The sequence below is a fragment of the Pneumocystis murina genome, assembly GCF_000349005.2.
Source record: "Pneumocystis murina B123 chromosome Unknown supercont1.2, whole genome shotgun sequence".
NCBI classification, from domain to species: domain Eukaryota; kingdom Fungi; phylum Ascomycota; class Pneumocystomycetes; order Pneumocystales; family Pneumocystaceae; genus Pneumocystis; species Pneumocystis murina.
Window position 1 is genome coordinate 537,008 of NW_017802360.1, and position 27,154 is coordinate 564,161.

Genomic DNA, 27,154 nt, shown 5'->3' on the forward strand with positions numbered 1-27,154 from the left:
ATAATTTTTACTTTGGATTTTCTATTTTTTCAGAACACGAATCTTTAAATATCATATTTAATATCAAAAATACAAAAAAGGCTTATTTTGTTTAAAAAATAGGATTAAATGATTGTATTTGTTTTCAGAATACTAAAAATGTTATATTTTAGTTAATATTATATTAATAATTATTTGTTAAGATTTTTTTTAAAATATTTGAAATATATAAATTTATACTTTTTAAAAAGTTTTATATATCATATTATTTTTAAAAATTTAATTAAACACCTAATCTTCAAAATTATAAACAATTTTTATGACTTTTTATAAATCTTATGACTTAATAATATCCTAAACTGATAATTTAGATTTTCAGTTAAAATATTTTTCATACATATATTAAAAAATCAATCTTAAGATTTGACATTTGAATTTTAATAGAACATTATATATATCTATAATAATAATAACTTAACTTAAAGCTTTTGAGTTCAACTAAATTATATGTTCATAACATCAAATTTAAAAATCCCATAAGAGACAACGCAGATTATAATAAATATTTATGAAATAATAATTAAAAATGTCTTAAATTCTTTGGAAAAAATATATATATGAAGTTTTGTGCGCTTCATTAATATCATTGACTTGGCTTACTTTCTCATCATTAAACAAAATCCATTCTTCTTTATCAAAAATATGTTTTTTAATGAAAGCTACATAATGTCCCGCATGAACACTTCCACCTTTATGACAAATAATCGCTTGACATTTGTATGTTGCTGGAAGTTTATTGAGGCCTGTCATACCATTTTTATTTATTTCAAAATCATTAATATTATCATCTGGATGTGAAAATAACCATTCTATTGCACGTTCTGTATTTGAATCCTTAAAACGATCAGAAAAATATGAAAAAAATAGATGCATACAGTTTCTTTTAATGCTTTTCTTGCTTGAGAGGATGTAAAGCCCATGTCTTCTAAAATTTTTATTTGTTTGTCATCTATTTTAGGAAAGACTGACTCAAAAGTATTGTCATCATTTAAGGAATCCCTATTAGATAGAATCCATAACATTGCTGCTTCTACTCCTGAATTTTCTGTCTCTATAAGTGCTTTTTTAGATTGTGCCCATGTAAATCCCATGCTATGCAACTGTTTACAATATTCCATATTAATTAACGGCTCATTAGATAAAGAGTTTTTTTGATCATCAAAGAGTACATTTTCATTAGATGGAATTCCTTCAAATAAATATTTATCTAAATTAATTTTATCTTCAGGAAAAATAATAGATACATCTATTTTTTATAAATAATATAAATATTAGAAACAAATAAATACCCAGTTTTCTAGGAACCCAATTTACTAATTCGAAACGCTGAATATTAATAACAAAAATTTCAGGGAAAGTTGAAAATAGGTTTCGTCGATTAGCATTTCCTTTTTCTCCACAACTTTTGCAGAAATATACGATACTTTCATCACTAGTATATAAATCAAGACACTCTTCCAGAGTAATTTCTTTAAGAATACTTTCATCATCAGAATCGTTTTTTGTAGGAAAAGAAAGAGAAATGTTATCTTGATCGTGTGAACTATATCTTACACACTTACATGAAAGACATTGTAATCGTTGCTCAATACGAAAACGAAAGACTGTAGTAGGATCATATAAATTAGATGCACGGCTTTTTTGAGATATTAATTTTGAAAGATGAAGTAAAAATTCAAAGGAATCTTGTTGTTTCATAGTAGAAAATTCAGGATGATCTTTCCCTACAAGCATCTTAAACATAGAGGGTGTTATTGCATTTTCATATCTTATTCTTTCTAAAGAATTCATATTTTCTGTAGAAGTAGAATAACGTCCAGATATAAGTCCATCTGCTATTTTATTTAATTGACATTCAAGACATAAAGATGGAGATGAAAACTTGCAATGTAGTGGATGTTCTTGAAAAGATGACATATATCTATATAATTAACTAATGAAAAATGACATATAATATTATAAGTACCGTTCCTGAAATACCTTAAAAGAAAATATTACTTGCAAAACAGATGAAAGATAACATGTATTTCCAAAATTTTTAAGACCTACAAGCCCAGGACCAGATAATAATTTTTCATTTTTGCTATTACTATCAAAAGAAACAAAATCCCATTTCATATTTTGCTCAAGTTGAAGCTCGATTAAATTTTTTTCTACTTTCTCATGTTCATTAATATCTATCCCCCAATGCTTTAAGTGGGCCGGAAGGTCTGGATCAAGGACTTCATCATTACAAAGATAACAGTATATGTCTACTGTTCCTTCTGGTGTAATTGTTCCAAGTTTAACGCTTATAGGATGCGAGGTTTTTTCAAAATGCAACAACGCATGCCCATTTCCTTCAATTCCAATGTTTTGACGACGCCCACAACCAACATTTCCACATTGTAAGCATAACCATAAATTTTCTTTTAAATCGCATTGGATGCATGATGAAAAAAGTCGATAATCATTGACTCGTTCATCTTGAAACAAAGAAAATGCATGTTCACAACATGTTATTTCCTGTTCCCATGATTTCATTTCATTTTTCTGTATAGATGAAGGCGATGATAAGATAGAATCAATAACATTTTTTAACTTTGAAAAAGTTACTATTATCGTTTACACTGAAGAAAATAAGAAATACATGACCAGATTCATCACATATATCTGAAATCTTGCATGAATAGCACTTAACACATGTTTGAATATCATATGCTTCAATCTTTTCTTCAATAACCAATTTTCTTTGTTTCTGTAAAGATTTGTTTCTTTGCTATTTATACATCAATTTTAATTCTTTCTGTAAATTCTTTATAACATTACATCCATATTTTTTGTTATCCTTCTAATATTCACAACAAGTGGATGCTGTGTTCGTTCGAAATGAGTTAGTGCATGATGCCTTTGCTTGTCCAAGCATCCTGCATTAAAACAAAAAAGACATACATCAATACCTAATAAATTATCCCAAGAATCAAAGCATTGTGTGCATTCTCTGCTATAAATATTTTGTATTGCATCTGGAGTATGAATTTGCAGAAGATGTGAACAAGTCATGCTTCGTAAAGATTTCGTTACGAAGTTATAAAAATATAAATTAAAAAAATAAAATTATATTTACTAAGAGGTTTTATAACAAAAAAATAGTTTAAATCTTGTATAATATTAAATTTCTATTCAGACCTTGAATTTTTAAACTTTAAAACCTCGGCTTCGACGACGTCCACGAGCTCTTTCGAATTTCCTTCCTTTACTTCTAACATAAGGTTTCTTATGCTATATAATTTAGTATTGATAAACATTTAAAAATAAAATAAATGAAATAAACCTTATGAGGACCCATTCCAAAATGTTTAACCGCTTCTCTAGTATTCTTTTTTCCTCTTAACAAAATAACATTGTTCCCTAAAGGCACACGAATAGCCAGCTGATCTAAAGTTAAAATTTCGCCACCGCTCTTAAGAATACGGGCACGCGCAGATGCTGTAACTCGCAGTGCAGCAATTGATAATTTAGGGATTTCCAACGTACGATTATCATCTGTAACTGTTCCAACAACTACCACAATTTTGGAATCAGTGCATTCTATGCCTTTCAGCGCTCGAATAATCCTAGATATCGAAAGCGGAGGACGGTTTACACGAGATTGAAATAAACGCTTAAGTATCGTCCGGTTAAATGATGACCCTGTACGACCTTACAAAACCATAAATTTATTTTTTAATATAAAGGAGGCGCATACGTGCTAGAAACCTGTACAGTCTAACTAGTAATTTAATATAAATATTCTCCGATTTAGGTGCCGTTCTACTCTTTTTCTTTATAGAACGGCTTACTTTATCAACTCCCTATCAAAGTATGTTAGTAAAAAAAACCTATTTTATATCTTCTACATATGACCTACCATATTCTAATATTCCTAATTATTAAAGATTTTAGGAAATCTTTTTAGTATGTTCTTAAAACTTTTTAACAGCTGGTTTCGTTGACGTTGATTATCTTTTTAAACCTAATCCTTAATATAAACCCTAGTTCTTATTTAAGATTTTTGTATCTTTAATAAGTAAATAAGAGATAAATTTAAAACATTGGTTATTTGAAAATATTTTGAAAAATTGAGTGTTTATTTAAGCATTTTTTAGCTAAATATATTATAAATAAAAGAATAATAATTCATCAAAGAAGCACAATTGGAAATGACTATTTGTTGTATTAGTTATTGAAGACATTGATCCGTATTTTAAATGTCTTGAAGAAATAAAAAAAGTTAAATCAAAATTAGAATTAACTCTTTTTTAATGGAAAACATGTATATAGGTATTTAGATGTTTAAAATACTTACTAAATTTAGATGCAAATTCTATCAAAAATAATAAAAAGAAATTTAATTAAAAATTCTAGATAAAAATTTATTTTTTTAAATCATAAAAATTGCAATTAGCATTTGAATTACAAAAAAAATATTTTCTATGCAAATCTAATCAATTGTTATTCTTTAAATAGAAGCAACTAATTTAAGAATCACAATACATAATAACTCATTTTCTAAATATGCCTTAACACAATCTTTATTAACATATATTGGAAACGAAATCGTGCGATTGAATTTACCAATGATCCTTTATTTCAAAAAGTGCACTGCATTGTCTTTTCTGAAATATTTTTCTGTTTTATTTTAAAAAATCTATGTTTAGATTCTTTATGTATTTTTTTTGTTATTTATTTGTTGAAATTAGATTTATTAATATTTTATTGTCAAATATATTTTTAAATTACAACTTTTTCATCAACAAATTCAACTATTTTTTTCAATTAGAACATTTCAGCCTCGATAAAATATTAATAAACTAAGAGATATTAATTCTTGGTGTTAAAATTTTGTAAATCAAATCTTCTTTAAAGTAAAGTATTGATTTTCCTATTGTGTAATTAATTGTTTTAAATATGTTGGAAAAAAAAAAGTTTTAGTAAATGCAAAGAAACATGACTTTAACTTTAAATATAGATTAATATAGATTGTTTCTATATTGATTAATAATGATTTTGAGTTAGTGTAATACATGTTCATCTATCATATTAAAATCGAAATGTTCAAAGGTCTTGAATATTTTTAAAATATACTTGTAAAAAATATTATAATATTATCTTAAAAATATTAATATACATAGATAATAGTTTTTAAAAATGTTCATTTAAAATAAAGGATTTTTCCGATACTTTAATACATTTTGAATTTATTGTTTAAAATATTGATATATATTATTTGTAAAATTAACTATAATAATGACTTATTTAAAATACATAATGTTTTGAATTTATACTTAAAAAATAATTTTTAAAGAAAATTATATTTTAGTTTTAACAAAAGTTTTAATAAATTTTTGAAAAAATGTTAATAGATTTAAATTAAACGTTAAAAATATTAAAAAATCTTAACCCATATTTAAATATTTACTAGGAACAAATATCAACACTAATAAAAATTAATTGCCTTTTTATTTTGTAAAAATCAAAGATCTATTAAATAATGATCAAGTTTTCAAATATATATATAATTTTTATTGAAAACATTATTTCAAAATATTTATATACAAAATTTCTAGAAAAAATCTAAACAAATACATACATATAAATTTTTAATAATATATGAAAAAATAAAATATTAATTGATACTTTTAAAAATGATTTTAAAATTATTCTAAACAAAAAATTAATTTACAATATCTAAATTAGTTAAATTATGAAAACAAAATATTGAAAAACATAAAATTTATAGTGCTAGTAGCCATAAATATCTTTTTTACTGCAGTATTCTAAATAATGTATTTTGATTAATTATAAATTTCATTTAATAGATAATACCATAAAATATATTAATAATTAAATAAAATTTATTTAATTTAAATTACATTTTAATATATTTGTTAATATTTAAAAAGAAAACTAATTGTTAGCCTATATTTCTTAAATAATATTAAATCCTAAAAATAATTCGTAAATAAAATGTTTTTTCTATTCAATATCAATCTTAAAGTCCCTTTAAAAATAAATAAAACATAAAAGTATTTCTTATAACTAAATAATAATAATAAACCATTTTATTTAAATGAAATTAAAAACTTATGTAAATTGTTATTAACATATAAATATGTATATTAAAATAATTAAAAAATATCGAATATTTTAATAGTTTCATTTTTAAGACTTTTTTTTTGAAATTTTTGCATATAAAACTTTAAAAAATAGTTAATTATCAAAATTTTAAATAATTTCTGTTTTTTAAATAAAAATTTCATATTTAAAAATCAACTCGATTTTTTTAGCAATTTGTTATCAAATAAATACAAATCCAAAGATTTTTAGAAACGGCTTTTAAAAATTCGATTAATATCTTTATAGAAAATATTGTTACAAATCTTTAAATAAAATCTAATTTTTAAAAATATTGGGAAATAACAGTAAAATATGTTGAGGAAACTAAAATATCATGAAAAAAAACTGCTTAAAAAGCATGATTTTTTAAACTACAAAAAAGATGATAATAATCACAGAGATGTAAATGTTATAAGACGATATCATATTCAAAAAAGAGAAGATTATTTTAAGTAAGCTTTGACAGAGAAATAGATTTATAAAAATATTTAAGGTCGGGAATTTAGATATAATCAGCTTGTCGGACTATTGAAAAAAATAGCATACAAGTTATCTTTACTTGATCTAAAGGATTCTTTCGGTGATCTTTATAAGAAAATGTTGCTGGAAAAGCTTTTTGATATGGGCCTTTTAACTAGTACATCAAAACTTTCTGATGTAGAAAATAAACTTACAGTATCTGCATTTTGTCGTAGAAGACTTCCTATTGTTATGTGTAGACTAAAAATGTGCGAGACTGTTTCTACTGCAGTTAAATATGTTGAACATGGTCATGTTCGTATAGGTCCTGAGGTATTTTTTTTTAGAGTTAGAAAAATGTTAATGCATTATAAGGTTATCACTGATCCAGCTTTTTTTGTCACTAGGAACATGGAAGATTTTATAACTTGGGTAGATTCAAGTAAAATTAAAAGGAATATTGCAAAATATAATGATAAAGTATGTATATTATTGCTGGTTTTAGCAAATATTAACAAATTAAGCTCGATGATTTTGATTTACTTCAAATATAAATCATACTTTGGTTTAAATCTATACTATTTAATTAACACGTTTTATATTAATTATTTATATTTTTTTTACGTCAACTCTTTCTATTTACATTACTCTTATAAATATGACACTGAAATTCTTTAAATAGAGAGTCTTGATCTATAGATGTTATCTATCTATATTATACTTTTGTTTCAACTATTAAAATAATTCAGAATATTACATGTCTACAGTTTTAATAAGATTTATTTTTTTTTATTATAATTTAGTCTAGTTTAAATCAACAAATATGTTTTTTTTCTTCAATTTTATAATTGATTAATATATTTTATATATTAAGAAACAAATTTATTATTTATGAATCTTATAAGATACTTTATAATAAAAATGTTACTCTCCTTCTATATTTAATCCTCTATCTTAAATGACATGCATAATAAAATGCAAAAGATTCACAATATTGAATCATTTGTATTAAGAATTATAAATTATAGAATTGATTTATATGTTATACAGAAAACAAAAATTATTTTTAAAAACATCTAGTTCAAAACCATTATATTTATCTGACATCATTGTTATAAGCCATTGCTAAATGTACAAATTCTTCTCTTTCATTTGATTCAAGCCGTTCCCATATTTCCTCAAAAGATGCATTTTCTATATTATAAAATAAATCAGATTCCCCATAAATATAAATTCTAGAGAATTCACCTACATCTATATCTTTCATTCTGTTTTTTAAAGTACTTTTTTCTATTTTTTCAGATAATTTTTTATTATCATCTAAAAATTTAAAATTTTTAAAATCTTCGTTATATGAATATTTAGAAAGAAAATGCAACACTTCAGTTTTTTCTTTTTTTGTTATTTTCCTGTTTTTTATTTCTTGTTCTACATTATCTTTATAAAAAAATTCAGAACATCTCAAATGTATCTATCATATAAAAATTATAAGTTTTATAAACCTTAAATGAAAAACCTGACTTCGATAACATATCAAAGAGCAATATCGCTGATTGCAACGAGGACATATATATTTTCCATATTGGTTATTGCAAATTTGACATAAAATTTTTCTGTTATTCATTATATTTAATGTTTTTAAATAAGTTAAAAAAATTATGAAATATATCAAAAACCAAGGTATAATAAAGTTTTTAATCTATAGTTCAAAAAAAAATCATAAGTTTTTCCTTTTATAACATATTTAAAAGATGAAAATTGAATTTATTTAATGTGTTGTCTTAATATAAATTATATATTAAAATCAAATATTAAATCTAAATTTATATTATATATTTTTTTTAAAAAAAAATTAAAATTATTTAACTCAACTTTGTTTTATTTAAAAAGAATCAAATATGTTTCAAGATTTTATAATACTTGATAAAAATTAAAAAAATAAATATATTTTAAAAACATAGATAATACATAAATCGTAATATTACAAAAATAAATACATTCATTTTAATAATCATGCTTTAAGATCTGTTCTTCTTAATAAAATCTATTTATTATAATAGAAATATGACTTGAATAATAGTTATTTCTAGATTCTAAAATAAATAGAAATTAACAAGTTTATTAATTTTTTAATATTATATATCGTTAACTAGAAATTTTATTTTTTTTTGGGCATTTAGATTAAAATGAGAATAAATTTGCAAAAACTATACCTAATATTAGCCTTTCTTTCATATGTTTTTTCAACACAAGATCTTGTTCTAGACTTTTTAAAAAGAGCAGAATCAAATAATGGAATAATTCAATTAGATGGTACAAGTATTTATTCTATTCTTACAAAACCAAGAAACTATTCTATTGTTGTTATGTTTACAACAAATAGCATAGAATATAACTGTTATGTATGCAAGTAATTATTTTTTTTATTTTTAGATTGTTATTGTTGATTTTATCTGTAGAAAACTTTATCCAAGTTTTAGACTTATTGCAAAATCAAGACATAAAACACATCCTAAATCTAAAACATTATTTTTTGGAGTTCTCGAGTATTTAGAAAATGCAAACATATTTGCACAAGTAATATCATCAGTAATTATATTTCTTATATTAAATTGTTATGTAGTTGCAATTAACTAAGATTCCTACGATCATAGTATATCCAGCGACTGTAGGACCTGCTGCATTAAAAAACAGTAAACCTCTTATGCTGAATATTAGGGACGGGTATTTTAATAAATTAGTTTATTTATATTATTTATTAAATTTAGAGATATTTCTTCTGAATGGCTAGCTCAAGCTATTTCTCAAAAAATCAATGAACCAATACATATTGTTCAATTTTTAAATTATGGAAAAATAGTTTTCTATAGTTTTATTGCATTTTTGTCTCTACTTTTTTTTAAAATAACACATTCTTTTATATTTTATATTATGAGTAGGAAAGAATTATGGCTAATTTTTAGTTTGGTCAGATTGGTTGCTTTTTTTTAAATATATTAATAGTTTCTATAGGCTTGCATTTTAATTTTTAATTCTGGGTATATGCTTGTTAAAATTAGAAAATCTCCATTTAATGGTCAGGACGATAATTCTCCTTCCTATATTTTAAGAAGTTCTCATGCACAATATGGTATAGAATCTCATATTATTGTCGTAACATGTGAAGATTTTTTTTATTTGACTTATTTATTAATTTTCGAATAGATCTAATATTAATGTTTACTGTAATATTATTAACAGTTTTTACGCCCAAGATTGCTAATAAAAGAAAACAAACAGCTTTAATTATCTTATTGATTATATTCCAATTCGTTATTTTTAGTTTTTTATTACATATTTTTCGAATGAAAAATAGAAACTATCCATTTAAATTACTGGTTCATAAAATTCCATTTTATTAAAAATTTAATATTAATCTAAATTTAGTTATTATGATTCTTTTTAATTATGATTTTTTGTTTTTATATAAACTTATAGAGAAATATATCTATAATATATTTATCTATAGATGGTTATAAATATCTAGATATTTATTCGTTATAATCATTAGTGATTGAATATTATATATTGTATCTTTTTATATGTTCCATAATATTAAGCTGTCTAGATTGATAACATATTTGTGTATTTATTACAATATTTAAATATTAAATATTTAAATTTTAAGTTGCAAAATGATTACACTCCAGCAAGTAGCTCATCTAAAACTAATGCTAATTCAAATCTTTTTTTACATCTAGGATTTTCTTTTATTACATTTAATATAGTTTCTTCTACTTTATTATCTTGATATGTTGCATTATTTGTTAATGTTGTAGCCCATATTCTAGTAATAGGAGGAGGTGTTTCAACTAAGGAAAAAGGTGCCAATTGAAAAGCCAATCCAAGTTCTTGTATAGTTAATGATGAATACTTTTTTATTTCTTGTTTCCTCTTAGGCTTATTTGGATTGAATAAAATAAAATTATTTAAGTTTTCAGTATGAGTGGATCTCCTAAAATTCTGAAATCTAACTTTTGCAATGACTATAGCCAAAACATTTTTTAGATGATACTATAATAATAAGTTTTAATCTATAAATAAATAGGTATACTTCAAGTCCAGCAAGAATAATTTCAGGAACGCCTTCTTTTAGTCCTCCAATTAGTCCACTTTCTAAAGCAATTGCTAAACTTCTTTCACGCAAACTATCAATATCAGGTATTTCCATGGAATCACAGCTTAAAGGAACATGGTATCCTCTTTGAATGTCACTTGCATAATCTGCTGTATTGAATTAATTTCTACATCTATTTATTAAGGCTTCACCTGTAAATATTTTATCTTTACAAAGCGGCATTTTAGGAAGTTTTGCTATTCTACTTTCAAACAACGTATTAGATGAGATTAACGACCTTCCTAGGGAATCCTAAAAAATATTAGAATGTATTATATTCTCTCAATTACCATTTTTGCTTTTTTAATAGATTTAATTCGCAATCTATCACGATAATGAAGGCTCATTATTTCACTTTTAAGCTCTTTTCTTTGATCATTAACTCTTATCCGTTGATATTCTTTGCTTTTCTTAGTCCACCCAAAAATACATGATTTTTCAGGAGGATCACACATAGCATTAGTATAAATCGTGAGTAATATTTCATTATGAAGACGAACTATTGTATAAATTAGAGATTTTTCAATAAACTAGAAGTAGTCAACAATATTTTTTTTCAAGAATCAAATTAATTTGTTGATCAAATTCCTCTCTATTCATTTTTCCACTAATAAAATCGGTTACTATTATTTGATATTGCGTCCACTTAGTTTTTAATGCTATTTGCAATTTTTTTAACAATGGGTCTATATCAACCCGTGACATTTTGTGACTTTTATGTACTATATTTAATGGTAATTATAAAAATAAATTTAAGTTTGTATCATTTAATAGGGTTGTATATGATTTACTTATAAAAAGAAATAATTTTTGTTGAAAAAAAACCTAAAAAAGACTTTTTATTCTATATAATAATTTTTAACATTCGAAAATATTTAGGAATATAATTTTAAACATTAATATTTAAAATATATAGATTATAGTTATTAAAATAAAAAAACATATTAAATTATCCTCAAATTTATATATAAAAATGGATTTTTATATAACGCTTTAACTTATTGTATATATTAAATAATAATTTTGTTAAAAAAAATAAAATTATAAAAATTAATTATATAAAGATTAAAAAAATTGATGTTTTTATAAATTTTTTCTCTAAAAAACATTATTCATAGAAAAATTGTTATTTTAAATTTCATAACATTGTATCTAGTTTTATATTTTTCTTTTTCAATAAGTATGTATAATAAAATTGCATTTAAACTTAGTTTAAATACTAATAATTGTTAAAGAATACTTTTATGCGAACAGTTCACTATTTATAATTTTTTGTAGTAGAATATATTATGAAATATAATCTTTTATAATTTAAACATTTCATTTTTTTATAAACAAAACATTTTAATATAATTATATATTTCTGTTTTGAAAGAACAGTTTTTTAAATACTTAGAAAATTTTTAATTAAACAATTTATAAAATCATCTATATTAATTCTAACAAATTATGATAAATTTTTTCAAGATATTTTAAATAAGTTAATATCATTTATTATAATATTTAAAAAAACGTTATTTCTTGAGATACAATCTATATAATTAGTTTTTTTTCAAAAAATCAAATTTATTACATGCTGACGTAAAATAACTCCAGACTGAGAAAATATTTTTGATGATTGATTATCCATTGAATAAGAACAATTAAATATCACCTCACGAACCTGAAAGCAGTCAAAATAATAACAGATCTAATAAGAAAAATACTCCCAGTTGCGTTATTTTAATCGAACATGTTAAACATGGACAACTTTTAGAAATTAGCAATTGTTTGTTATATTAAAAAACATAATACGTATTACAATAAAGCACAGAATCATTGGCTATTCTTTCCTTTCCTGCCTCTAGTAATGCATTTTCTTCAGCATGAAGACATAAACATGTCTCAAGATCTTGCCCACTTCCTCCGTCTTCATTACACCTTTTACATCCGCCCTGATTACAATTGATAAATCCTCTAGGTGTCCCATTATACCCTGTACTTATAACCCGTTTATTTCGGACAAGAACACAGCCAACTCTCCTCTTCATACAATTACTTCTAAGAGCTGCTAAAGATGCTAAATACATGAAATATGAATCCCAAGAAGGACGAAACCGATTTTCATTAATTAAATCAATGCGATGAAGAACTTTATAAAACTCAGGTATAGAATTATAATTATTTATAATTTTTATTTGAGCCTTATTAAATAAATGAACTATTCCACGCTCTGAATTGAAAAAGAAATCATCTGATTGCTGAATGAATTGTTCCAAAGTAAGTAAATGTGAATTCCGATATTTATAGCTTAATATTAATTAAAATATAGGTTTAATTCCTTATAATAAAACATACCATTTCTTATAGCGGTCCCACCTAAGCATTATTGGAGAGCTTACACTGATAAATAAGAAAAAAGGCCTTTTAGTAAATATATTTAATACTTCTTCAGTAAAAATATCTATAGTTACAAATCTTTCTCTCCAATGACTAGTCACATAATTAAGCATTTGAATTGCATTCTCAAATGTCTTTCCTTCTTCTTTACATAGGCACTTAGAGTTATTAGATAAAGGACTGAAACTACTTAATTTGAAGCTATCATTATTTTTATTTTGCAATTTTAAAATAGAAAAATTCATTTTTTCTACTAGATAATTGGCAATAGTCTGTTTTCCTAAAATAATTATAAAATACGAATAATTTCCATATTATTTACCAGAACAAATATCACCACATATCCCTATAAATGGCATTGATTTTTTTAATGAGATAGAAAATAAAACGATGATAAAATCAAGTTTATTTTTAAAATGAATAAAAATTATGTAAATATATCTTCACCTAAATTACAAAAGAGATATTTATATATCTTTTAAGGTAAATTTATAAAAAAATTAAAATGGTTAAGAAATTTTTTCTGCAACATTTTTCAATATTTCTTCTATGGTAAATTTAGAATTTCGTATATTTTTTGAAACGGTAGGCCAAACCACTCCATGTGATGGCTCTGCAGCTACGCATTCTGAAACAAGAGATTGCTGCGCTTCTATAGATTCATGCTGCAATGCAAATTTGTAGTACCACGCCCATGTATCGCCAACATTAGGATTAGATTTAATAGCTCTTTGAAACCATATTTTAGCTTTAGCTATCTTCCGTTCGTTCCACATCATTCTTGCTACAGTAGTAAGTATATAAGGATCATCTTCACATTTTCTTAAAGCATCTGCACATCTAGTTTTTCTTTGAGATCTAGATTCTATCCATACTGCTTCTGACCATACAAGCCCGCTTGTTGGACACTCTTGAAGAGCTTTAGCAATATTGGATTTTGCTTGATTTATGTTATTTGTTCTCAGTTCTAATTTTATAGATTCAACCCAAAGTTCAGGTGTTTGAGGGCATAAAAATCGAGCACGATCTAGTATGCCTCGAGCAATAACAATCCTTCCCGTATTTTCTTCCAACCTCGAGAGAAGAATCCAAAGAGGAACAGATTTTGGAACAGATTTTGTTCCCATTTGATATGTTTCTCTAGCTTTTAGAACTTCACCCAAATCTTCATATATTTGCCCTTTCATCATCCAAAATTTACTATAATTTGGAAATAACGTTAATGCTTCATTTACAAGAGAAAGAGCAACATCCATATTATTAAATTGACGTTCAAATGTAATTGACTTTACCCAGACACGTTCTGTATTAGCTTCTTGTCTCGCAACTTTTAACAATGCTCTAGCCCTATCATTTTCATCGTTAATATATTCTAATTTTACGGCCGCTAACCAGATCTCTTCGGAATTAGGATTATGCAAAAATGATCTTTCAAGAACGTCACGAGCTCCTTGTATATCACCCATTTTTTTTTTTTCTTTTGCATATGTTAACCAAATTACTTCTGCTTGCGGGCATTCTTCTAAAGCTTGTTCTAAAATAGCATGTACTGACTCGACATTTCCATATGATTTCTCAATAGAAATAGCTTTTCTCCATATCGATTCATTTTTCGGAAATACTTTTAATGCATACGCATATATTGCACGCGCACATTCAAAACATTCATGAGAAAGTGCATTTTGTGCATCATTAATCCATGTTGATTCTTTACTTTCTTCATCTAAGTCTTGACCCAAAATTGCTTTAATAATAGCTTGTGCAGTCTTAATACCACCATCTTTTTCGGATTTTTCTGCTTCTGCTAGCCATTGTTCTCTTGTTAACATTCCGCCATTTTGCTGAAGGCGACGACATGCATTTGCTATAACCTTATCTGGATCATTTCCTTGTTGTTCTTCTAAACGAGCGGCAGCAATCCAGATTTCATAGCTTGTTTTAATAGTATTTTGCGCTTTATTTAAGATTTTCTTAGCATTCTGATATGTTTCTAAACGTGCAAGAGCAAGCCATAATTCAGTCGATAAAGGAATAAGTTCAGTGGCTCTTGCAAGCAAAATTTTAGCATTTCCAGGATCTTCTTCCAGATTTACTGCCTCTTTCCAAAGCTTAACAGAATACGGTATAATATCAATAGCTATAAAAAAATTAATAAATATTCCTATAAATAAAAAAATATAACCCTTTCGGATAACTCTTTTTTTTGACTCAATATCTGTTTCTAAATTTATAGCTTGAAGCCATAGTCTTACAGAATTTGGAATATGTCGTACAGCTTCTGCTATAATTATTTTTCCTGTCTGAACGTTCTAATAATAGTAAATAATTTTCAAGTAATAAATACGATATACATTAAGACCGACAGCTTCAATCCAAATATCTTCATTTGTAGGACAATTTTCACAACCTTTAGCAATAATATTTCTTGCCTGCTGTAATTTTCCAGCTACAATTTCCACACGAGCAGCAGACATCCATCCTAAGATATTAATAATAAAAATGAACGCAAAAATACTATTAATTACCTGCAGCAGAATTTGGATTTGTCTTTATCAGAGATTGCATTAAAGAACGAGCTCTCTTGATATCTCTAAAATATTAAGTAGTTTTTTAAAAATAAAATATATTAATACCCTAATTCGGCATTACTTTTTAAAGCCATAGAGTTTATTGATGTTAAGTATCCCTGTGGATCAACAGTAGACTGCCCAGTAACAGAATCAGATGATATCTTATAGTAAATATTAATAAAGAATGATTATATATATGATTACCTGATCTAATTTCAGTCCGAGAACTTTATCTCTCGCGGCGCCAATTTCTGCAAAATTTGTCATTTTCCCATCATTAAAATCGGTATCTGTTTCTGTAACATCAATACTAGTATCTAGTTGTTCTATCTGACTCGCGCGAGAGATAAGAGAATCTGGAATTGTATAAAATCTTTCTCTCGGATTAATTTTTTTTCTTTTTTTGCCAGTTAAATCCCCAACATTAGGAATATTTAGCCACTCATCATCTGTTATTGTACTTAATCCTTGTATGACATCTGCAAATTGATCCTGAACTTTTGGCCTTTCCATAAGACGTTCTGCTTCTTCACGCTCTTTAGCTTCCCTTTATATATTATAAATTTAAATAAACAAGTATTTTTGGAGTTTTACCTACGAGATTTCCTTCTTTGAGCCATTTTTTGGTCTACTTCACTCCATATACGATCTGCTTCTTCATCGTCAGCATCATAAGGAGCTCCAGCAAAAAGACAATATTCATTTTCAGGATCCTGGTATTGATCATCATCTTCGTCATCCTTTATATCACTAGAATCCTGAAAACTAGAAAATCTAAAGGGATGTTGAGCTGCTGCTCGCCTTGCTAAAGCTGCTCTGTGAAAATGTAAACAAATTGCATCAAAAAAAACAGTTACTAATAAAATACTTAAGAAAACTTACTTGATTGCATCCTCTGATGGTCCTTCACGAGCAGGTCCAAGATCAGATCTTGTAGTAAATCCTGTTGCACCTCTTCCAAGACCAGCAACATAATTCTCTGGTGCTTGTGCAGTAAGGAAATCTCTACGAATAGACATATTCTCTTGTAATAAAAAAATGTATTTTTTTAGAAATTTTACTTAAATTTATATATTTCATTCAGAATCCTTTTTAAAAAAAATAATTTTTTAAATCATAATTATCGTTTATTTTTTTTCAATATTGATTTTTAAATTATTCAAGTTTTTAAAAAATTTTTTGTTTTATATTAATTCGCATATTATTTAAATCATTATTTTTATTATTTTCTTTTAAATAATTAATAATTTTCTTTATAAGAATTGTTAGACTATTTTATTATCTATCTATAAAAGAGATTTGTATATTCAAAAAAAAAATAATAAATTATATTTTATATATTATGATTTTTTCTTTCAAAAAAAATATGCGAATATTCAAGGCAATTGTTTAAATTTCAAAATAGATTTTAACATGTCAAGCAAATTTCATTTAAAGAAATTTATATATATAGTCAAAAAAGACGTTAATAATATATAACAAGTATCAATATATATATATATATATTATATTTAAAGATTTAATTTTTAAAAAATAACAATCTTGAAAATATTTTGGAATATTTTTATAAATTTAAGTTTTATTTCAGCCATATTTTTTTATATATACCAACCTTGAATTAATAATATAAACTATAACACTAGTAAAATGATATTCATATTAGAAAAAAAATATTGTTTATAACTGCTTTTTTTGTGATTATAGATAAATTTATTTAAAAATAGAAAAACTTTACAATAATCAAGAGGAAAACATTATTTCCATTACATTTTGAGTGTATAAAATTTAAATTAAATTCATAAAAATCATTTCATATAAAATGAAGATTAAAATAAAAAAATGGGTTCCTCTCTTTGGAAGCAGTGTCATCCTTGTGCAGGGGCCATGCTAATCTTCTCTGTATCGTTTCAACTATTTAATAGTGAGTATTTTTGAACCATCGATTTACGGAAAAATCCTACATTGACCAGATGGACCACGAAGGTCCGTTTTTCTCACTAAAAAAATAATATATAAATTAAAATATTCTAATTATTGTAAAATAATAAAATCTATATTAAATAAAAAAATATTTATAGAATATATAGAAAAATGTTTTTTTTATAGATATTAGAAAACATTACTTTTTTTATATAATTATTATAATCTAAGTTAATCGGCTTAAATATATATTTACTGTTTTGGATAGATTATTAATTATATATTCCATAATATTTTCTATTTAAAATTCTATTATAATTTTATAATACATTTATTAAATGATTCAAAAATTAACCTAAATCCAATTTATATATTCTAATTAAAAATAATAAAAACATTTACTTATTTTTTATGATCTATTAATTTTATTTACAATTATCAATTATAAATCTTTATATTTCTTTAGTGTCATAATATAAATTTATTATCCATATATATATATATATAGATAATTTTATAAAATACCATTTTATCCTCATTATAGAAAATAAAAAAACATATTAATTATTAATATAAATAATTAAGCAAAATGAATTCCTTCTTTGTTAAATGCATACAATAATCTGACATTAGTTTTAAAAAAAACCTAAAATATACCTACTTTAAAAAATCACTTTCGTTACATTTTCGAGCTCGTTTATTAGTAAAATTTATAGAATTTAATACTTTTTCAATTTTATCTTTTATAGAAATATTATCCATAGTTATATTATTTTGAGAACACCATATCTTATAATTTTTCTCGCACATATTAAGTACAGAAGATGTTTTGAATCCAGATGAAATAGTCTAATAATTTAGAAAATTCATTATTAAAAAAATTAGGTACCTTATTTTTTCGAATAAAACATATCCGAAGAAGGCTTAAAATATTAGTTAATATGGATAACTTATAATGTTACAGACCTATCCCATTCCTCAAAACTAATTGGCGGAGGTGGAACTTTTGGCTCTATCTTGATAACATTGCTTTCTACTTGAGGAGGAGGTTTAAAGTTATTTTTTCCCACTTTCATTACGTGCGTAACTTTGGCCCACATTTGCACATTAACACTCAAACGACAATAAAAAGAATCACCAGGTTTAGCAAGAAGTCTCATTGCAAATTCTCGTTGAAACATTAGTATAGCTAATCGAGGTGGAGGATTTTGCCTGAGTAGTTTAAAAACAAGAGGACTAGAAATCTATACAATATTAATAACATTAATAATAATAATAATAGAATCTACTTGATATGGAGTATTAGATATACAGACATCAAAATATGGAAGATCAATTTTAATAACGTCTCCAAGAATCATTTCCAAACGTTTTTGTTCAGATCTTTAAAAAAAAATGTCAATAAAGGCAATATAATGATAAATTATACATTGTCTGTACACGTTTAATAAGTTCCATACTCATACGTGGATCCATTTCAACGGCTATAACCTTTTTTGCCTTTTGTAAAATCCTGATAGTAAGATTCCCAGTTCCAGACCCTACTTCAAGTACAATATCAGAAGGCTTTAGATCTGCCTATATTACTTAATCTTTAGACTATATATTAATATTAACAATGACCTTATCAACAATTCCTTGTATAACTAAAGGGTTCTTGAAATATTAGAATCTAGTATGAATGAAAAAATTATGTAAATATTTGCCTTTAAAATATGCTGACCAATATCTTTATCAAGTTTAAAAATATTATTAGATACTGCTTTTTGCATAGTATTATTTTTTTCCCTATATTTTCCCATGTCTAAAGATGTAACAATTTAAAAAAAAGTATTGCATATACAATTATATAAATATTTCCAAATATTAAATTTTTTCCTTAAATTAAAATTTATAATTTTTATATTTTTTAAAAAATAGATTTCCGAATGCTTTGATATTAAATTTGTTAAATTATTTTTTTTAAAAAAAATATATCAAAAAATTAACATTTTTATAAAGAATTAACGAAAATTTTGAAATTATTTTTAATTCAAATATAGATATATTTATATAAATATCTAGAATATAATTATTAATATAATTACTTAAGTATTTTAAATTTTATAAATATAATTTACTCTGAAAAAACATTTCATATAACCTATATATATTAAAATTCTACACTTTTAAAAATTCTTCCATCATAGCTTAAATATTTCACACAAGAAATTCATGTTATTAAAATTGATTATTTTGCTTTTAATAATGAAAAAATGGTCAAAGTTTCTAGTTATTTAAAGTGCATATTAATATTTTAATATCGTGTTTTACTTCAACTCAGTTAACGAGATGTTCACAGAATAATAAGATTTTTAACAAAATTTTATCTTAAATGTTATGATAAATCAATAATGGTTACTTTTTTATTCATCCCTTAAGCATACATTTTTCTAAATCTTTAACAGTTAATATAAATGTTTCCAATATTTTCAAATGTATTAAAATTTTCAATAATCTCACTGTTTTATTTACTTCTAAATATTTCACTAATAATTACAGCAGCCTTAAAATAATCTAATTTATTGAAATAAAAACAATGATATATAAAGCAATGTGCAAATATTCAAGATCATATTTGTAAGTTAGAAAAATTAATGAATTGTTCTCTAAATATAAACTTAAATCAAATTCTTAAAAGATTTCAGACCTAGAGTATATTGTCTTTTCCAATTATTAATTATAGTTAATATTACTTTGATTAATGCTTAATTAAATTATATTAAGATTTTTTTGTTTTTTTTAAACTTTTTAAAACTGTATTTTTACTATTGAATATAAAATAAATAAAATGGTTGTTCCTGATATTTGGTTTTTTACGCATTTTTGAAAATTACCCTAGACTTTTAAATAAACATTTTAAAATATTTATACCATTTTTCGTATCATGTAATTAATGTCTTTTTAGAAAGAAGCGTTAATAATGCAAAATCATTTTTAAACATATATGAACTATATTAGAAAGAATTTTGAATATGCAAATAAATAAACTTTAAATACATTTTTGCAAATATTAGTATAAAAGATAGACAATTTAAAATAATTTTTATATGGTAAAACATTTAAGAATATATATATAAGCAACAAAGAAATTCAAAACCTGAAATCTGTTTAAAAAAACTTTAAAAGAAAAATCTTTTAAGAATTAAAAAATTTTTTAAACAATTTTAATGATATGTATAAATGGTAATATCAGCAAAAATATTATTGATAAAATTGTTTAAAATACAATATATAAAATTACAACCCTCTATAAAATAAAGAAAAAGTTGAATAAAACAACTCCAAGAAATATATTTAGGATATTAAAAATTTGATAAATTTATAATTCTTTTAAGAGTACAAAAAAAATTTATATCTTATCATATATAAAAATTTTAAATAAATTTATGAAAAATAATATATTTATTAGAAATAGTAATAATAGTAAATACAAAGACAAAAAACGGGTTATTATGTTTATTTGCATTTATTTATTATATATTTATTTATATATTTTTTATTTATATATTTATTATGATTTTTATATTTCAATTTTTCAGATCGGAACATTCAAATTCACGATTTTTGGATGTCAAAAAGACACCCTTTATAAAAATAGCAAGTTTTATTCTTTTTATATCATTTAATAGATGAAAATATTTTTTCTTATCACTTTTACTGTTATAGCATCTGTCTTTTCAAAAAATACACGTGCTTTAGGTACTTTTTTTTTTTTTTTTAAATTTTTTTTAGAATTTAAGCATGATTCCACTTTAAAAGATGAATTACAGAATGATCATGACAATGAATTTTCATCTGGTTTATATTATGAGTTAATGGGTTCAGCATCTGAACTAGAAGAAAGTTCCCGCAGAGTACTTGAAAGGTATCATAAGGAGCGACTTGTAAAAAATTTAAAACAGGACGATATTGTGGGACGAGCATTTCTAGCTGGACTTAAACCAGGCTTTACTAAGGAACAATGCGCACAGTTATCGGCAATGGTTTGCTCTCTTTCTAAAAACAATCTGAATGCAGATGCTAGTGCAGGTGATTCACGTTCTTTATGTCCCGAAAAAAACCCATGTAATACTTTATTAAAGTATTTAAAGGAAATGTGTGGATCTGAAAAAACTTATTTAGATTCAATTACTACTTTTACTAAAGAAATTTGCGAAAGAGAAATTGAAAAATGTAATAATTTAAAAGAACATTGCAAGGACATTTTATCAAAATCATGCAAAAAACTTCAAGAGAGCTGCTCAAAATTTAGTGATAGTTCTACCTTTACAGAAGTACCCGTTGAAGCAGATTTTACTAAGACTCATACTGTACTTACTGTATCAACAGTAGTGGTAACAGAAACAGCACAGTATACACATACTTATATAAGAACATTAATAAAGACAAAAACATGTTGTTTGGGTAGGCCTACAAAAACAACACTAGAAGAATCAACACTTGAGCCAGAGACTACTGAAGAGCCTGAACCTACTGAAGAGCCTGAACCTGCTGAGCCAACATCTGATGAAGAAGTGTCTGAAGAGCCAGAGCCTACGCATGAGGAGCCGAATACCGAAGATCAAGATACTGAATCTCTTTGTTCAATTACAGAAACAGTGACGGTGACATTCTCACCTGAAGGATCTTTGACTCCAGCCGAAAAAGGTCACGGTGTTCGTGTAGATGGATTTCAGAAGGCAGGGTTGATTTGTGCAATTATAGGGATGATATTAGGAGTATGGATAATTGTTTAAATTGTGAAAATCTTTTGTAAGAATAGCAAATATATAGAAGTATCTAGTAATGATTTATTTGTTCCTGTTTTATTGGATATAATTAATATACACATCTAAAAGAAATTGATTTATGAGAACATTTTCTAAGATATACGAGTTGAGTTTTTGAAAGGGATTAGGGTTAATGAGAGTCTTAAACTTTTCGTTAATTTTTATTACACCGTGATAAAGTTGCAGTTCGCAGTCAACATTTCTCCTTTGTCTAACATTTATCCTTGTAACTGGATATTATTTTTCTATTTTTGTTTGATTTATGTAATTGTCAAGACTGCACTTTTACGTTTTTTTGCGCAATTGTGCTGCATTTTGGTATAGGCCCTGCAAAATACAATGATTATTGGTCATAGATGAACCACGAGATAAACTTTTTGGAAAAATTTAAGTAGTATAAATAAAAATGGACAGGAAAATATATAGAATGAAATCAGAGGTGCATACCAAAGATTATTAGCGAAGCATTTTTTGATTAAAAGTGAAGATCAAAAAAGGGTTTGATTATAAACAAATACTGAAAACAATGTAGTAATTAAAAAAGATTTAAAAATTAGTTATTCAAATGAAGAAATGTCAAAAATAAGAAAAACGTTGAATTTAAGAATGATAATTATAGTATTAAAAAAGGTATAAAAATATGAATGAATTGTAAAAAAATTCAAAGTTAATAAATAAAACAAAATGTATATATATATTATTTTATAAAAGATTATTGAATAAAATGAGAAAGAATATAGAAAAAAATAAGAAAAATAAAAATTTAAAATTTATAATCAAGAGTTGTAATGATTTTTATTTTTAACGGTTTCTCCTATATTTTTTTAGGGTTTATCAAAATCGTAAAATTTTGTATCTTTTTGATAACCATTTAAAATAAGCATTAAATTTCACGAATTTCAGTTAAAAGCATATTGCGAATATTTATATTATATATTTAGGGGAAAAAAGCTATAGAAGATACTTTTTTTCTATGATTAATAAAATTATACTGATAGCAATATTAAATTTAATTGGTAATTATATTTTTGATTATTTTCATTTTTAATTATTTTTAGCTCTTATATATGGAAATCAAAACGTAGACTTAAGTATTAGAAGCTCTCAGAAAAATGCAGTAAATCCGTCGTTTAAAGATTTTATTATTAAAGAAGATATTTATACTTTTATTTTAAAAAAAGATTATAATGATGAAAACAAATGCAAAGCGAAACTTGAGGAATATTGTGAAGAATTAAAAGATATAGATCCAGAATTAAATAAAGTGGATACTAATATTAAGGAAATTTGTAATAGTAATGATAAAGGACAAAAATGCAAAGACCTAAAACCAAATATTCAAAAAAATCTAGACCAACTTTCTGATGACCTTTATATACAATCACAAAGATATGTAGATAATATAAATATCGATAAAACATTTCTAAAATGTTTGTTTTTATCTGATTTAAATAAAAATATTTTAGAATATTGTTATTTTTTAGGAGATTATTATCAAAGAACTGAGCATTTAAAACTGATGCATGAAGTTATTTTTCATGTAGTCGGTGATAGTATTGCTAATTATGATGATTTTAAAGAAAAAATGAAAGAAATATGTCCAATATTGATTCAACAAGGCATTAATTTCATCTTTGGATGTTTTCAAATTGAAAGATCTTTTAAAGAATTAAATAAATATATTAATTATTCATGCAATTCTTTAAATATTAACCTTAATGATAACGAATTGCAAGAACAATGTTACGAAAAACTCAAAAGCTGTTATTTTCTCAAAAATAAATGTGAAAAAAAGTGTAATGAATTGAAGGTGTTATGCGAGAAAAAGAATATTACATATAAGCTTCCAGGAAAAGATTATAATCCAATTAAGCCAGAAAAAACGTTGTTAAAGATTGAACTGGAAGATTTTTATAAAAAAATGAAAGATAAAGGAATATATATTGAAAATTTGGAAACAACACTGGACAACATCTTAATCTATATGTCTAACATACACCCAGGTTTTTCAGAAAGTAAATGCAAGAATGTATTCAACAAAAGCTGTGATTTTTTTAAATTTCTGAGTCCTGAACTTAAAGAATTATGTCAAGATAACATAGAGAAAAGATGCAAAGATGCATCAGAAATAACATATAAATGTAGAAAGCTTAAAATGACGCTTTATCTAGCTGGATTTTCTACACATTTTCAAGATGATATATTCGGGAATGAAATCCCTCGGGATAGGCTTTCAACATCATTTAGTAGCAGAGAATTTTCAGATTTTAATACAAACTGTTTTTATATTGCGGGTACATGCAAAAACAGGTTTTTTGAAGGATGTAAAAATGTAAATCAAGCAAATAGTAAAAAGCTACAAGAACAATCATTTATTAAGTTAATTGAAAGTAAATTGGTCGAAGAACAATACAATTTAAAATCGAAAGATGAAAAGCTTAAAATATGTCAAAAAATAGTAATGGAGAAATGTGTAGCACTTGCAAATAGTAATATTAAGAACTTTTTAATATGCCTTCGACCAAAAGAAATATGTCTTAGACTTGAAGAAATTATTTTTACTCTATCGAAAGACTTAGAACAAGCTTTGGATCAAGCACGGGATTTTCCTAAAGAAGAGGACTGTGTTGAATTGAAAAAGGAATGTGAAGGTATTTTAAAGGATTTAGGTTCAAATAATGTAAAGTGTGTTACATTAAAAAAGCGTTGTAAATATTTGGAAGTTACAAAAGAACTAAAATATGATTTTTTAAAAGATAAAAGTGATTCGTTAACGAATATTCAAAATTGTATGAAAGCTTTGAAGGAAAAATGTGATAGATTGTTTAAAAGAGGAACTAATGCATTTGGTGTTTCATGTGCTTTACCAGAAGAGACATGTAAATTTATGGTTTCAGAAGTTGAAAACCATTGTAATGCTTTTAAAAACAACATAGAAAAACATGATATTCTAAATAAAAGTAAAAATGGGAATGAAACATTGGTTGAAGAAATCTGCATATTATGGGATCCATATTGTGATGAACTTATGGAAAATTGCCCAGATAAGTTGAAAAAAGGAGACAATGGGAATGAAAAAGGAGTCTGTTTACAACTGAAAGAGAATTGCAGACCATTCTTTGAAAAGTTGAAATTGGAGGATGAGTTGACGCATGAATTGAAAGGTAGTTTAGGCAAAGATGATGAATGTAAAAAAGCATTGGGAAAGCATTGTAGTGAGCGGAAAAATTCAGGGAATCAGAAATTCAATAGTTTTTGTAATACTGATAAAGATAAGGATGTTGAGGAAAAAGTTTGCAAAAAGTTGGTTGAAAAAGTAAAAGAAAAATGTCCAACCTTAGAAAGTGAACTGGGTAAAGAGAAAGATGAATTAAAGAAGAAGAAAGATGAATACGAAAAAGTGAAACAGGAATCAGAAAAATTTTCGGAGGAAGTTAAGTTACTATTATCAAGACTTGGGAAAGATGGACAAGATGCAGGATCAAAGGTGCAGAATACCAGTGCAACTGAACCAGCGGCACCACCAGGAGGAGCACCAGCACCAGCAGTGCCAGGAGGATCAGCACCAAGTGGAGGGGCAAACACGAGTAATGTTATACTTGTTCGAAGAACATTTGTAAGTGGAGAAGTATCAGAAGCAGAAAAGAAGGCATTTGATGAAACGGCAAAAGCATTGGAATTGTATTTAGGATTGAAAGAGAAATGTAAAGGTTTGAAAGGAGAGTGCGGGTTTAGAAAGGATTGCCCGAAGTGTGATGCGGTCTGTACAGAAATAGATAAGTTGTGTGAAGGAATAGAAGGATTAAAAGTTACACCATATCGTACGGTGTCATTAATAATGAGAGAGATAATGACTACAACAATGATTACAGCGGCTACAACAACGACTACAACAACGACTACAACAACGACTACGACAACGACTACAACAGCTACAAAGTCAATACATGGAGGGAAAGTAACAGAACAATGTGCATTTCCTCAAACAACAGATATATGGATGACGAGTACATCGTTGCATACGAGTACGATGACAAGTACATCTACAGTGACATCTACGGTGACATTGACGTCGATGCGAAAATGCAAACCTACGAGATGTACGAGTGATTCAAGTAAAGAAACAGAAACACAAAAAGAGGAAGAGAAAGAGGGAAAAGCGAAACAGAATGAAGGAATGAAAATGAGAGTTCCAGAGATAGTAAAAATAATATTATTGGGAGTGATGGTTATAGGAATGTTATAAAATGAATAAAAAAAGCCATAATAATGAAAGTCTGCATATATCTATTGTTTATATATAATATATAAGATGTAGAAGATTGATGTATAAATTTTTAATAAAGCATCAAGAATTGCGAATTGAAATTTTGATTATTTTACCCCGCAATTTTACCCTCACAATTTTTTACCCCGCAATTTTGCTTTATAGGGTAAAGTCCAAGCTTATCATAAAAGATTAAGGAAATGTATGCTTATCATAAAAAAATTAAAATGTATGGTTATTTTGAAAGAATTATTTCAAGATTTAGATTTGATTCACCCAGTCATATGCTACTCAGGGACAAGCGATGGGTAGAGGAAGTCGCCCAGAAAGAGGCGGCGATGGCACAGCCGGTTAAGAGGCAAGCAGCAGGACAAGCGGCAGGAAATGATGAGATTAAGGAGGAACAGGTTTTGGG

The 27,154-nt window shown here is 25.2% G+C and overlaps 13 protein-coding genes across 13 annotated transcripts; 5 read left to right on the forward strand and 8 right to left on the reverse strand.

The window, feature by feature from the left end:
- Positions 1 to 570: 570 nt before the first annotated feature.
- On the reverse strand, positions 571 to 3,081 carry PNEG_00820 (hypothetical protein; the record flags this gene model as incomplete). The annotated part of the gene is made up of 6 exons (XM_007874536.1): positions 571 to 873; positions 915 to 1,285; positions 1,329 to 1,960; positions 2,006 to 2,619; positions 2,669 to 2,797; positions 2,848 to 3,081. 6 exons carry the CDS (start codon positions 3,079 to 3,081, stop codon positions 571 to 573), a joined length of 2,283 nt encoding a protein of 760 aa, XP_007872727.1.
- Positions 3,082 to 3,216: 135 nt separating this feature from the next.
- PNEG_00821 (hypothetical protein) lies at positions 3,217 to 3,972 on the reverse strand (the record flags this gene model as incomplete). Its single annotated transcript, XM_007874537.1, has 4 exons — positions 3,929 to 3,972; positions 3,767 to 3,872; positions 3,353 to 3,720; positions 3,217 to 3,300 (listed from the first exon to the last, which is right to left on the reverse strand). Exons 1-4 carry the CDS (start codon positions 3,929 to 3,931, stop codon positions 3,217 to 3,219), a joined length of 561 nt encoding a protein of 186 aa, XP_007872728.1. The 5' UTR covers positions 3,932 to 3,972.
- Positions 3,973 to 5,212: 1,240 nt separating this feature from the next.
- Positions 5,213 to 5,813, reverse strand: PNEG_04262 (hypothetical protein; the record flags this gene model as incomplete). The annotated part of the gene is given in 7 exon segments (XM_019757785.1): positions 5,213 to 5,240; positions 5,250 to 5,299; positions 5,326 to 5,344; positions 5,480 to 5,541; positions 5,617 to 5,634; positions 5,698 to 5,722; positions 5,788 to 5,813. Coding segments are annotated over 7 exon segments (228 nt in total).
- A 676-nt stretch (positions 5,814 to 6,489) lies between these two features.
- Positions 6,490 to 7,190, forward strand: PNEG_00822 (hypothetical protein; the record flags this gene model as incomplete). Its single annotated transcript, XM_007874538.1, has 4 exons — positions 6,490 to 6,629; positions 6,684 to 6,969; positions 7,012 to 7,116; positions 7,161 to 7,190. 4 exons carry the CDS (start codon positions 6,490 to 6,492, stop codon positions 7,188 to 7,190), a joined length of 561 nt encoding a protein of 186 aa, XP_007872729.1.
- A 542-nt stretch (positions 7,191 to 7,732) lies between these two features.
- PNEG_00823 (hypothetical protein) lies at positions 7,733 to 8,260 on the reverse strand (the record flags this gene model as incomplete). The annotated part of the gene is made up of 3 exons (XM_007874539.1): positions 7,733 to 7,830; positions 7,885 to 8,107; positions 8,153 to 8,260. 3 exons carry the CDS (start codon positions 8,258 to 8,260, stop codon positions 7,733 to 7,735), a joined length of 429 nt encoding a protein of 142 aa, XP_007872730.1.
- A 562-nt stretch (positions 8,261 to 8,822) lies between these two features.
- PNEG_00824 (hypothetical protein) lies at positions 8,823 to 10,136 on the forward strand (the record flags this gene model as incomplete). Its single annotated transcript, XM_007874540.1, has 7 exons — positions 8,823 to 9,046; positions 9,096 to 9,213; positions 9,260 to 9,360; positions 9,405 to 9,603; positions 9,649 to 9,796; positions 9,841 to 10,013; positions 10,063 to 10,136. The coding sequence occupies 7 exons, from the start codon at positions 8,823 to 8,825 to the stop codon at positions 10,069 to 10,071; spliced, it is 972 nt and encodes a 323-aa protein (XP_007872731.1). The 3' UTR covers positions 10,072 to 10,136.
- A 178-nt stretch (positions 10,137 to 10,314) lies between these two features.
- On the reverse strand, positions 10,315 to 11,497 carry PNEG_00825 (hypothetical protein; the record flags this gene model as incomplete). The annotated part of the gene is made up of 5 exons (XM_007874541.1): positions 10,315 to 10,689; positions 10,730 to 10,899; positions 10,945 to 11,044; positions 11,083 to 11,291; positions 11,338 to 11,497. The coding sequence occupies 5 exons, from the start codon at positions 11,495 to 11,497 to the stop codon at positions 10,315 to 10,317; spliced, it is 1,014 nt and encodes a 337-aa protein (XP_007872732.1).
- Positions 11,498 to 12,295: 798 nt separating this feature from the next.
- Positions 12,296 to 13,530, reverse strand: PNEG_00826 (hypothetical protein; the record flags this gene model as incomplete). Its single annotated transcript, XM_007874542.1, has 6 exons — positions 12,296 to 12,325; positions 12,366 to 12,455; positions 12,499 to 12,541; positions 12,587 to 13,081; positions 13,130 to 13,451; positions 13,494 to 13,530. 6 exons carry the CDS (start codon positions 13,528 to 13,530, stop codon positions 12,296 to 12,298), a joined length of 1,017 nt encoding a protein of 338 aa, XP_007872733.1.
- Positions 13,531 to 13,680: 150 nt separating this feature from the next.
- PNEG_00827 (hypothetical protein) lies at positions 13,681 to 16,843 on the reverse strand (the record flags this gene model as incomplete). The annotated part of the gene is made up of 8 exons (XM_007874543.1): positions 16,624 to 16,843; positions 16,336 to 16,557; positions 15,946 to 16,288; positions 15,805 to 15,902; positions 15,697 to 15,761; positions 15,523 to 15,650; positions 15,354 to 15,480; positions 13,681 to 15,308 (listed from the first exon to the last, which is right to left on the reverse strand). The coding sequence occupies exons 1-8, from the start codon at positions 16,758 to 16,760 to the stop codon at positions 13,681 to 13,683; spliced, it is 2,748 nt and encodes a 915-aa protein (XP_007872734.1). The 5' UTR covers positions 16,761 to 16,843.
- Positions 16,844 to 18,137: 1,294 nt separating this feature from the next.
- Positions 18,138 to 19,463, reverse strand: PNEG_00828 (dimethyladenosine transferase; the record flags this gene model as incomplete). The annotated part of the gene is made up of 7 exons (XM_007874544.1): positions 18,138 to 18,284; positions 18,323 to 18,510; positions 18,551 to 18,905; positions 18,951 to 19,044; positions 19,091 to 19,239; positions 19,285 to 19,317; positions 19,368 to 19,463. 5 exons carry the CDS (start codon positions 19,461 to 19,463, stop codon positions 18,612 to 18,614), a joined length of 666 nt encoding a protein of 221 aa, XP_007872735.1. The 3' UTR covers positions 18,138 to 18,284; positions 18,323 to 18,510; positions 18,551 to 18,611.
- A 1,813-nt stretch (positions 19,464 to 21,276) lies between these two features.
- PNEG_00829 (hypothetical protein) lies at positions 21,277 to 22,439 on the forward strand (the record flags this gene model as incomplete). Its single annotated transcript, XM_007874545.1, has 2 exons — positions 21,277 to 21,402; positions 21,436 to 22,439. Exons 1-2 carry the CDS (start codon positions 21,333 to 21,335, stop codon positions 22,437 to 22,439), a joined length of 1,074 nt encoding a protein of 357 aa, XP_007872736.1. The 5' UTR covers positions 21,277 to 21,332.
- An 828-nt stretch (positions 22,440 to 23,267) lies between these two features.
- On the forward strand, positions 23,268 to 26,718 carry PNEG_00830 (hypothetical protein; the record flags this gene model as incomplete). The annotated part of the gene is made up of 2 exons (XM_007874546.2): positions 23,268 to 23,488; positions 23,531 to 26,718. Exons 1-2 carry the CDS (start codon positions 23,446 to 23,448, stop codon positions 26,716 to 26,718), a joined length of 3,231 nt encoding a protein of 1,076 aa, XP_007872737.2. The 5' UTR covers positions 23,268 to 23,445.
- A 221-nt stretch (positions 26,719 to 26,939) lies between these two features.
- On the forward strand, positions 26,940 to 27,154 carry PNEG_04010 (hypothetical protein; the record flags this gene model as incomplete). The annotated part of the gene is made up of 1 exon (XM_019757769.1): positions 26,940 to 27,154. A coding segment is annotated over one exon (215 nt), but the record flags the coding sequence as incomplete, so codon positions are not given.